The 11,643-nt window shown below is 36.3% G+C and overlaps 2 protein-coding genes across 13 annotated transcripts in view; both read left to right on the top strand.

The window, feature by feature from the left end:
* Positions 1–1,038: 1,038 nt before the first annotated feature.
* TDP1 (tyrosyl-DNA phosphodiesterase-like protein) overlaps positions 1,039–11,643 on the top strand; it is a 93,770-nt gene continuing 83,165 nt past the window's right edge. For 5 of the 12 annotated variants that reach the window (XR_016049434.1, XR_016049433.1, XM_020662030.2 and 2 more), the window contains exons 1-4: positions 1,152–1,264; positions 1,432–1,505; positions 5,663–5,848; positions 6,146–6,415. Coding sequence is in view for 8 of the 12 variants with exons in the window: in XM_020662030.2 (XP_020517689.1) it covers positions 1,192–1,264; positions 1,432–1,505; positions 5,663–5,848; positions 6,146–6,415 (603 nt within the window). In the remaining 4 variants the exon portion in view is untranslated. Of the gene's footprint in view, positions 1,265–1,431; positions 1,506–5,662; positions 5,849–6,145; positions 6,416–11,643 lie in introns of all 12 variants that reach the window. The other 7 variants (XR_016049435.1, XM_011631039.3, XM_088858320.1 and 4 more) reach the window with 3 other exon arrangements.
* Positions 8,664–10,380, top strand: LOC148783214 (uncharacterized). Its single transcript, XM_088858324.1, has 3 exons — positions 8,664–9,476; positions 9,592–9,709; positions 9,806–10,380. Exons 2-3 carry the CDS (start codon positions 9,596–9,598, stop codon positions 10,232–10,234), a joined length of 543 nt encoding a protein of 180 aa, XP_088714450.1. The 5' UTR covers positions 8,664–9,476; positions 9,592–9,595; the 3' UTR covers positions 10,235–10,380.

The raw sequence follows: 11,643 nt of genomic DNA, 5'->3' as shown, positions 1-11,643 counted from the left end.
GAATCATTGAATAGACACATAGCTCTAAAAAAAATTATCCGATATGGTGACTCATCCCAAACTATGAAATTTGAGATTTAATGAGTGGAAATGATTGTGACTTTGTACAAAAAATAACAGGTCTATTTGTAAACAATCTTTTATCAAATTTAAAATATACAATGCTATTTGAAAATAAGGAAACATTTATATAGAGCTGAGGCTCTAAACAATCAAATTTGAGCCTACCTCACAATTTTTACTAGAGTAGGTTGTTTTGATGCCCAAATATCTTCAAATTGATCATCTTGACATCAAGATACATGGACATGAGAAAAAAATGGATTTCAAATTTTGAAAATAATGTATTTTGTAACGTATTTTTTGATCGTCAATTTTCAAGTTTTCATAGATCTATCGATCTACACTATTTTTGAAGTTTTAAACTTTACACATAAATACGAAAATATATTTTAAGGCTATCACAATCATTTCCAATATTGAAACCATATTTCTTGGTACTATTTGAAAGTAGGATCTAATTTGATTGTTTAAAGCCTAGGCTCTATACAAACCGCACTCTTTAAAATATAACTTATAAAATTTAAAGAGAAATGACACTATAAGACCCACAATCATGTGAGTAAAACCTCAAAAGATCACCATTAAATTTTGACACATATCTCTAGAAAAGTTATCACATGAGTGTGAGACTTGGGTGAATGGGTTTTTTAAAGATTTATATCAAAATTTAATAGTTATCTTTTGAGGTCCTATTCACATTGATGTAGGAGGGTCTTTTAGTATCATTACTCAAATTTAAAATATACTATTTTATTTTAAAAGGGAAATGACTTTTTTTAGATCCTCCTGTACTCATGCGTGTCGGATCTCAAATGATCATCATTAAATTAGATATTTAAAAAAGTTAAATCCTATATCTATATGATAATTGTTTTTAGAGATATGTGTCACATTTAGGGACGGTTAATTCACGAATGTTGTAAAATCATTACTCTCTTTAAAATATAAAAGTTCGACATTTCTATCCGTGTTGTAATTTCCCTCGTACAAAATTTGGTCCCGTCGGTCGTCGATTCATATGCCCATCCCAACTTCGATTATTCCGGAACTTGAAAGACAAGGCTAGGGTGTTCTCGTCATTTGGCGCGCCCTCTTTCTCCCGCTTCTCCAGCGCACTCTCCCATTTTCATGGCAAGTCTCCTGCAACCTACTAGCTTTTCCATTAGGGTTCGTACCCGTGTAAATTACGCTAAAACAAATGGTGGTTTTCTCTCACTGTCTCAATTTCACACTTTGTTTTTCTTTTTATGTTATTTTTTAAATTCATCACTAAGTCTCATTTTTTGACGTAAATCATCAAATTGTGTTGTCATGGAGATAACTTAGTTGATGAAATCTAGCTTTGGTTGCTAACCTGTTTGTGTTCAGTTTCTTGTTTACCAGTGCATAAACGAGATCATTCCTCCTCCTGCTTTCGACTGCCAAAAATGTCTGGAGACAGGGTATGATGTTTACATTTTAATCTTGTTCAACATCTAAATAGCAATTTGGTTTTATCTTTCATATGATGTCTGATTGAAGGAGTTCACTGAATGGTATGGAGACACTTTTTGTTATTTGTTGAACCAGTTAATTAGTTTTAGGTTTGGTTTTCAATGTCCTTCACATTGAGTGCTTATTTTGGGGAACATTGCCAATGTAAGACTTGTTTGTCTTGATTGGAGGGAGTTGGTGGTTTCTGACTCGTGGTTAAAGTTCAAAACATTTTTTACGAAAATGTTAACTGCACCATAAATGATTACGTTACATGTCTGATCATCTTCTTTCTCACTATCCATTGACTGGAGTACTTGTCTTTCATGTTTGATATTGTTGCGAATTTTAAATGATATATCCTTTCTCACTGTCTATGGATTGGAGTACTTGTCTTTTATGGTTGATATTATTGTGAATTTATCCCTGGACTTCTTCTTTTATCATTCTTGTTTTGATAATAGAGATCTTAAATAGAATCTTTTTTTTTTTTTTCAAGTGTTATGAAATGGGGGCATTAGTGAATTCTGAAGGGTAATAGTTACGAGGCAGAAAATCCCGCTGCAACAGCTGCACCGGCTGTTTGATTATGAAAGGGGGCATTAGTGAATTCTGAAGTATAATAGTTACGAGGTAGAAAATCCTGCTGCAACAGCTGCACCGGCTGTTTTGAGTTGTATCTTTGTTTGCGAAGCTACTTCTTTATTATCTGTTCTGAATTATCTAAACCAATGTTTAAAAAAACGGAGCGGTGACCTAAATCAGTCTCACCCATACCCGTATCGGATCGGTGGATCGGATTGAAGAATCAGCCGAATTGGCAATTTTTGTCCCAAAGTTTTTTCAAAAAATCACTATAAATCTCCAAAAATAGTGTTCTTGTATTTTCTAAAAGAAATTAGGAGTGGTGCATTATGTACTTTCATTACTTTGTAAAAATAGGTGAATGCAGAGATGGTTTTCTTTTTGGATGTACATTTTAGTTATGTATCAAGAACGTAAATGTTATTGCATTTCAAAAAGTAGATCAAATTGAAAAATACAACTTTTTTTCCATGATAATTATAAATTCATGTTATAGAATTGAATATAATACTATTATTTTCCTAATAATATTAGGCTAATATAAAAAAACTACTATTTTCCTAATGTTAATTTTAATTCAATATAGTATTCTCACAGTTTAATTTTCCTAATGTCAAAACTGCTGATCAGATTTTAATATTCCCAATGTCAAAACGCTCATCACATTTTAATTTTCCTAATCTCAAAATGCACATTTTAATTCTTGCCATTTTTTTAGCATTCATTTGATTCTCACTATCTTAGCACATGAACGAGCCAGACAAGTAACCCAAATACAAGGAAGGTCCCACCAAATTATTATATTGTATTTGAGGCCAATCAAATCTCTTTTGCAATAGGTTTTCAAAACATTCACGACACGAAATAACTTATTTTAGTGCACAAAACGTTAGCACACCAAGCAAAAAACAAGTATTAAATCTTTTAAGTGTCAATTTGCATTGCAACATGTAAAGTCAACAAATGTGATATATCCCACATTGTAGGGTGAAAGGAGACAAATTTTCTTTTTTTATGTGTTTAAGGCTCCCAAAATTACAGCCTTGCACGCGTGCGTGGGAGGCAAGGTTTCAAAAATTGCTAGGCAGCAGCTAGGGCCTAGCCGGGTGCCCAGAACCATGGGTGCCCTGTAGTACAAGTTCTCTCTCTCGCTTTCTCTATACATATATATATATAAACTAGTTCAAAATTTCAAAATTCAAACCACCTAAAATTTAAAAGTTTAATAGGAAATGTATTAGTAATGATCTCCAGCTCTCCATATTACATAATAAGTGAAAAAGTTTAGGAAGCTTCTTCAAACCACAAATAGCACTTTTGATTATCAGAAATAGGTATAGCTAAGACATTAAGGGTTTATAGAATTGTTCTTTTAACTTTAGGATTTTAAAATAATCCCCATAGCCTATTTAAACCTTTTTTGGGGGTTAAAATTACCTTTTTTTCCCTTTTGGGTATCTTAAAAAAAAATAAAAAATAAAAAATAAAAACAAGCCCATGTCCCTGGGTGCCCGCCTAGGTACATCTGCCCGTGTTGGGCCACTTGGGCTTGGGTGTGCGATGTTTTGGTCCAAGGCGCCTAAGCGTTGGGCAGACCATTTTTTTAAACATTGGTGGGCCCAGGTACATCCGCCCGTGTTGGGCTGCCTAGGCCTGGGTGTGCGATGTTTTGGTCAAGGGCGCCTAGGCGCTGGGAAGATTGTTTTTGGAAACATTGGTGGGAGGTTGGGGGCTATTGTGGGTTGGGTCCCATTCCACGTGATGGTAGCCTTTCCTCATATTTTCAAAAAATTTCAAAATCATAAATTCAGTTGTAAGGGCGGAGGGGGGGGGGGGAGGTGTTTTTAAAGTTCGCACCCATTTTTTCAGAACAGTTGATGAAGTCATCACTGGTTCAATGGTGTCATAACCGGTTCTGTCAGAGAACCATTAAGAACCGAACGAATCTTGTTTTTTAACAGATCCGATACAGCTTTGCTGATATCAGATCCGGATCACCCGATTTCGGATCGGGTCACCCATTTTTTAAACACTGATCTAAACTGATGGAAACATAAAAGTAAAGGGGGTATACTTGCATCCTAATTGTGGAAGGAAGTTGAACCATAATCTACGTGTTAGAATTCGAATGATATCACTTAACTTTGTTGAGGAGATCTAGGGTTCCTAAGGCTGGGTTTGAAACTAGACCTAAAGTTGGCCACATAAATGTCAAAAAGCAATAAGCATAGCATCTAATTTGGGACTGATTTGTCATGGGATATTATATTACCATTTTTATTGGTTTTTGTATCATTTCACATATCTGATGTGTCAAAACGCATAGCTTGAAAACCTTGTTCATTTTTTTAATCTACTCTCTCATAGAAGCAATTCGATGCAAGCGAACAACTTATCTAATGACATGCAACATTTCTAAAATCGGAAAGAGAGATGCAAAAATTGACAAAACTGTAAGAATGATTCTTTTGGGGTTTCATGCCACTACCATAAGTTTGTTCATGTACATGGACGGTTGTGTCATTGGACCTCTATGCCTTTACCCGCGTCTAATAGATACATGCTTACAAGAAAAAACAACTAGAGCCACAAATGACTTTTTCTATTCTTGTGGTAATGGACTTTTTCGGTTTGGGAGCAATGGACTTTTTTATTAATTTTTTTTCCCAAAAACCCAAACTACATATCAAAATGGGAAAATAATAATCCAAATAGACAATAACATATCAAATATATATCACAAAGTATCAAAAAAAATAAAAAAAATAACAAATAATATTATTAGACACTAAGGGGGAAAAAAAAATACAATACCTAATGAAAACTATTTAAATATACCAACCTGCTTGAAGTGGACTCGATTTTGGGTCAAACCAAAATGTTTGGGATCCCAAATCTCCCCTTTTACAACCCCTATAAGCTTCAAAAAGATTGGGGATGATTATCCTTTAATATCATGAACATTCGAGGATTTTGAAAAAAATCAATCTCTCAATAAATCTTCAAATCTAGTTTTTTTCAAGATGTTTCTTACTCTAAAGTTCACTAAAATTGTTTTTGGGGGCAAGGTTGACCCTCAAAACCCTTATCCGCCCTTTTAAGGGCGTAAACTTACTTTTTTTGCCCTCTCCCGAAAAGTTTTTCCGCCAATGTCGAGGCGGCGCCTTGGCGTCCGCCTTTTACACCACCTAGGTGGGTGCCTAGATGGGCGTCTAATGTTTTTCGCCTAATGCTGTCCGCCTTGACCACGCCTAGGTGTTTTTTAAAAAAGTCCGCCTAGTTTTATCCTGGTCATCAGTTATTAAAAGTATTATCTTCTTCCATCTTCTCATTATATCAATTTAGTTTTATGTGACTTTCGCTTGAAGGTGAAATCAATTCATTAATCTTGTAATAGGTTTGTGCAAGAAACCGGCTGGGTATTTACTTAAGCAAGTCCAGATATAGTCTTTGTTTGCCATATAATTCTCACAGTTGTTCCTCCAGTTTTATATTTCAAAATATAATTCTCAAGGATTTCTATTTTGTTGATACATTCTAGGTTAAGATTGGTTTATTGGTTCCCCTTAACAATGGACAAGAGGAAGATGGCATGTTAGCAAAACTACCTGTTTTCCAAGGAGACAATGTCATAGGTCGCAACGATCTTGGGACAACTGATAAAAGAGTAAGCCGCAAGCATATCAGTTTGAATGCTATGGATGACGGTTCTGTTGAAGTTGTGGTGGTATGTGATCATCTTCTACGCATATATATCTTCTTCACACAAATGTACCTTAATATGTTGAACTGTTGATAATCTTTGAAGACTTATGGAAAATAGTTTCCTTATTGGTGTCCATAAGTTTTATATGTTGCAACAGTTTTGAGAGTTATTATGGTTTTAGAAGTTGTATTTATAAGTCGTTCACTTTTATGCATGCTGATAAAATTGATTTTTTTTTGATGAGTGATAAAATTGATTTGACTCATATTATTTTGGAAACTTATTACTTGATTTCTATTATTTGACGTGCTCTACTAGGAAGGACCAAATCCAGCCATTGTTAAATCTGGGGTTCAGAGGAATAAACTGGGTCCTAAAAATAAAACCGTAATGGTTCATGGAGATGTTCTTGAGTTGATTCCTGGAAAGCATTGCTTTAAGTACATGGTTGTGGATTGTGATAAACAAACCTCTGTTTCCAAAATGTCTTCACATGATCCACTTGAAGTGAAAGAAGCTAGTGTGGAGAGGACTTTGAGTACAGTCAAACGGAAATGGCAGGATCCTGAACATGAAGAATTTGTGCAGGCAAGCTTTCTTCCATCGCACGTGATTGCTATTTATGCTTGTGTCGATATATGTCTACAGATGTGTTAGATAATCATTATGTCAATTTCCAATAGTCTTAACGTGCATTTTCACCAGTCCATACTTGCTCACTGCTTTGAAATTCTTGCATTATTCTGATAATTATCTCTTCAGGATTATTATCCTTGATGCTAGAAACGTAACTTTTTTGTTCATCAATTGCTTTTTTTTTGATTCATGATATATTTCTTTATCAAGGGCAGTTCCTTTTTATGGTATTTAATTGTCAAAACTTGCAAACTTAAAGCTTTTTAGTGGAAGTTTGTGCAAGTGTGACATAGTATGTTACGTTCTAGAAAGATATAGAGAAATAATTATGAACTCCATGGCTGTGGTAACATGGAGGGAGGTGCAGATACATGTATATCTCCTTTTTGTTTGATGAATCAGGGTCTTGAAATATTTAGCTGGTCTTTGTTCTTGGGTCTGGTCAATTGTAGACCCTTGTTAGAAAGTAAGGGTTAGTGTGATTTGTGTCAGGCTTTTGTGGCCTTAAAACTGTGCAACTTATACCCTTTATTGATTTATTAGCTCCAGTGGGAGCTCGGATCCTGAAAGGGGATAGTTGGGTGGCTCGCCTACCCTTGTGGTTGATCAATTGGCAGTCTGGGGTCATAGAAACCCTTGATAACGAGTTTGGGCTAAGGCCCGGATTTTTGTTGTGAGGATTGAAGGGTGATCCCTCAGTTGAGGTCAGCATGTTTCCGTGGTTAGAGCCGGGACAATATTTTCATGTAGATGAGGTGGCGTGTGAGAAGGGCCAAATCCTCGACATTGCTTCATCAATGACATGTGCATATGACAACTGCGTTATATAGGAGGCCACCTTCCTTGGAGATCGTTTGATGATGATGTGCATGAAAGAAGTGGCTATGTAGAATTCTAGGTTGTGAATTCAACAAATTTTTTCTTTTCTTCTATTAATTGTTGAATATTCTATTTATAGGTGCCACAAAAACAATAAAATTGGCTTACTACAACCTAGTAATAACTTCCTGCAAAAAATAAACTTTATTCAAACTGAATACAAACTAACAATTTTAGGAAATAAAATAAAACGATAACAATGTGAAAGAAAGTTCAATAACTGAGGGAAGACTTATTGATTTTGCCTGGGGTTAACCCCTTGGGGCTTTGCACACCCCACCCCACCCCACCCCACCCCACCCCACACCCCATCACTTGGCCAATAGCGCACTTGATTCCGAGCACTGCTGAATCGACAAATTTGAACCTAGGGAAGCACCCTTATTTGAAACTATGGGGTTGAGAGCATGGGTCGCAATTAGGGTTTCATAAAGAACCCTTTTTTTAGCCCTAGGGCATTTCGCAATTGGCACCTCCCCTTCATATAAAAACGAAGGCTGGGCGTGCCCCCCCTTTTTAATCCCTCTTAGAGGTATGTGCCACCTCAACTCTTATGGGCGGCGGCATGCCACCTATGTGATATATATATATATATATATATATATATATATATGTATATCAGTGTTTTAAAATGCGGCCGCATCGCCGCATATGTGGCCATATGCGGCAGCATCATGCGAGATGCACTCGCATCCGCATCCCGTTCAAGCGCATATGCGTTTTTGACAGATGCAGTCACATCAGACCGCATCTCGCCTGCATTTGTTTCCATGAATTTTTTTTTCGATTTTGCCCCAAGAGGAGGGGCAAAATGGTCTTTTTTTTGTTCCAATGTTTAGGGAAACTGTCTGGAGGGTTACTATACCCCCTAATCAAAGATTTCCAGCTACTTTTGCGGCTTTTTTTGCATCAAATCGAAGAAAAAAAAAAAATTTGGCGAAAATTTTTTTTTCATCCAAATCTTCGATTTGGCGGTTGTTTGATACTTGGATGTTCATTTGATGCATTTTATTGTTGATTTGGGGATGTTAAAGTCAATTTGTGATAAGAAATTGGGGATTTCAGAGGCCGTGAAGAAATCGAGCACTACTTCACAGAGTTGGTAACTTTTTATTCCTTCTTGTACGATAATATTGTTATACTTATTTTTGGGGTAATGTCTTCTTCCCAACGGGTACTCTTTTTGTTAAGTCTATTGATGCATCAAACAAGTCACAAGATGGTATATACTTATTTGGCTTGATGGATGAGATTGTCGATTTTGTTGGGGAGCAAAATGTGGTAGAAATTATCACTGACAATGGTGCCAACTATGCTGCAGCTCGGCATTTCTTGACTTAGAAAAGGAAGCGTATGTTTTGAACACCTTGTGCAGCTCACTGTGTTAATCTTATGCTTAAGGAAATAGGTACAACATCTTTATTTAGTGGGGTGATTTCAAGAGCTATGTTTGTTGTTGGATTTATTTACAATCACACCATAGTCCTAAGCATGATGAGGTCTCTTACAAAGAAGAGAGAATTAGTGAGACCGGGTATCACTAGATTTGCCACGTCATTTCACTCTTCGAAGCCTAGCCAAGCAAAAAAGTGCCTTGAGGACCATGTTTGCTTCAGAGCAATGGAGTCAAAGCAAATGGTCAAAGCATAAGGATGGGAGAAAGCTGAAAAAATTATTTTGACTACATCTTTTTGGAGTCAAATAATTATTGCATTGGAGGTGGCTCGCCCTTTAGTGAGAGTGCTGCGACTGGTTGATGGTGATGCGAAGCCCGCCATGGGCTACATACATGAGGCAATGACTAAGGCAAGAACTGAAATAAAAGATGTTTTAAAGGATGATGAAAATATGTGCAAGGCTATGCTTGAAATTATTGATAGGAGATGGGATACTCAGTTTCACAGGCACCTCCATTCAGCCGGTTATTTTCTAAACCCATCTCTTCACTATAAGCACCCATCCATTGAGTCAGTTCGTGTAATAAATGGTGGGTTTTTAGATGTGTTGGAGAGGTTGGTGCCAGCCAAAGATATCCAGGATGAGATCCCGAGTCATGAATTGATTAAGTTTAAGTTAGCCTTGGGAAACTTTGGGAGAGATATTGCCACTCGATATACGGACACTACAAATCCAGGTAAGGGCCAAAAGCCCAAAAATAATCTTACTTGTCTCTTACTTTATGTATAGTTCCATTGTTTATTTTATACCCTTAATTTTAGCTATATTCTAAATTATAAAATATTATACAGCTGCATGGTGGGCATATATGGAAGCGAGACACCAAATCTACAACGTCTCGCTATTCGAGTGTTGAATCTCACATGTAGCTCATCTGGTTGTGAGCGCAATTGGAGTGCATTTGAGCATGTAAGTCCTTTACTCCTTATTCCTTAATCCTTATTTCTTGAATTTCAATTTTCTAATCTAAAATCTAATTTATCTGATTTCAAATTTCTACCACAGCTCCATACAAAAAAAAGAAATAGGTTGGAGCATAAAAAGTTGAATGATTTGGTTTATGTGCGGTATAACGAGCGGCTTAGGGAGAGGTATGAAAATCGCACGAAGCTCAACCCTATTCAATTATATGAAGCTGATGGTGATTCCATAAGTGAGTGGACAGTGGATCCAAGACAAGAGCGTATTTTTGAGGGTGAGGATCTTACATGGCTTGATGTCGAGCTAGCAACAAGGGTTAATGAAGAAGATCGACCTAACACTAGAGCACAAAGGAGTAGAGGAGCTGCTGGGTATAGTCGCACTCGTACATTAGCGTCAGAGGTCGAGGAGGAAGCTGACTCAGAGGAGACCGATGAAGAAGAATACATGGAGGCCGTCGAGGATGATATTGACGATGCGCATGATGACTCTCAAGATGACTTGTCTGATTGATATTTGAAAAAATGAAGTTCAAATTTCAAATTGACTCTCAAAATGGATGATTGTATTAAGTTATTAACTATTTACTCTCTTGAGCCTGACTTTTGGTTTGTATTTTGTAATATCACTATTTTGTGCTTATGGTTGTACTTATGGTTGTTGATGGTTGTGCTTATGGTGTAAATTTGTGCTTATGGTTGTTGATTGTTGTATGCTTTATGAAGCTGGTTTCAAGTTTTTAGTTTCTATCAGGGGATAGTGGATAACTGGATACAAAATCTCCGACAGCTAATAGTTTTGAAGTTAATCATTAAACTAAAATACCTACTATCACATATATCACCTTCATATTTTTTTCTATGCATTAACTTATTTTTTTAGATTTTTTAGAATTTTTTTACGTTTATTGACCGCATCATTGCGATGAACTCGCATCCGGGCCGCATCAAGCCGCATCGGCCCCCCACCGCATCAGGGCCGCATCCCGCATTTTAAAACACTGATATATCTATATATATATATATATATATATAGGGAGAGAGAGAGAGAGAGAGAGAGAGAGAGAGAGAGAGAGAGGGCTATAGAGGGTGCAAAGACAAGAGAGGGAGATGGGAGAGATCTGATGTGTAGAGAATGAGGAGATCCACCTCTTATTGATAGCCCTTATGGGGGCCTTGGGAGTCCCACTTAGATTAGGATTCAGCAGTATCCAAAATATTTAGGTAATCTAAGAGGGAGAATTCATTAGAGCCATTCATTTCCAGATCAATCATCATTATATAGAGTGAATATTTAGGAACCTTATCCCTTGATGTTTGACCTATATCCACTTTTTAATAATCTAGATTTTGTCTCATCATAATTTTATCTTCTAGGTTATTCTAGAACAATCCAGAATATTCCAGATTTCCTACTTTCTCACATAGGGGTAATTAAGATATAAAATAGTGATTAAACTCTAGATCCCCTTAAATCTCACAAAATATTTCAAAAAGTTATTGTCAAATAAAATAATTAATATTTTCGAAATAAAATAATGATATTTTGTGTGGCATGTGTGGCCCATCTGGGACCACATGTCCCAGCCTTGTGGGCCCTACATGTGCGAAAGGCTATACCCTCTGCCCTCTTCACGTGGGTTCCACCTAAAAATGAATTTCCGAAAATACCCTTGCAATTTTAAAATTCCAAAATACCCTTGTAGGGTTTTTTTTTAAGCAAATAAAAACATTTTAAAATTCAGAAACCTATCCAAAAAATCATAGTAATTGAATTTTAGTTTAAAATAATATTTCTGGAGTTCCACAAAAATCTAAAGCACACAGAAATACAATTTAGAAGTGGATAAGTACCTTATAGGTAAATAACAAGTTATATGTGAGGGCATTCCCACTTGTGCTAGAATCCATGATCCACTATTA

This window comes from Amborella trichopoda, chromosome 2 (assembly GCF_054954075.1).
Source record: "Amborella trichopoda isolate Santa Cruz 75 chromosome 2, AtrichopodaSantaCruz75HAP2 v2.0, whole genome shotgun sequence".
NCBI classification, from domain to species: Eukaryota; Viridiplantae; Streptophyta; class Magnoliopsida; order Amborellales; family Amborellaceae; genus Amborella; species Amborella trichopoda.
This window is presented reverse-complemented; position numbering and strand designations above follow the sequence as displayed.

Excerpts from the sequence above, each read along its gene's own strand:
- LOC148783214 (XM_088858324.1), top strand. The coding sequence starts at position 9,596 with ATGGTGGGCATATATGGAAGCGAGACACCAAATCTACAACGTCTCGCT. Across the intron at positions 9,710-9,805 it reads ATTGGAGTGCATTTGAGCAT|CTCCATACAAAAAAAAGAAA; the intron begins GTAAGTCCTTTA and ends TTTCTACCACAG.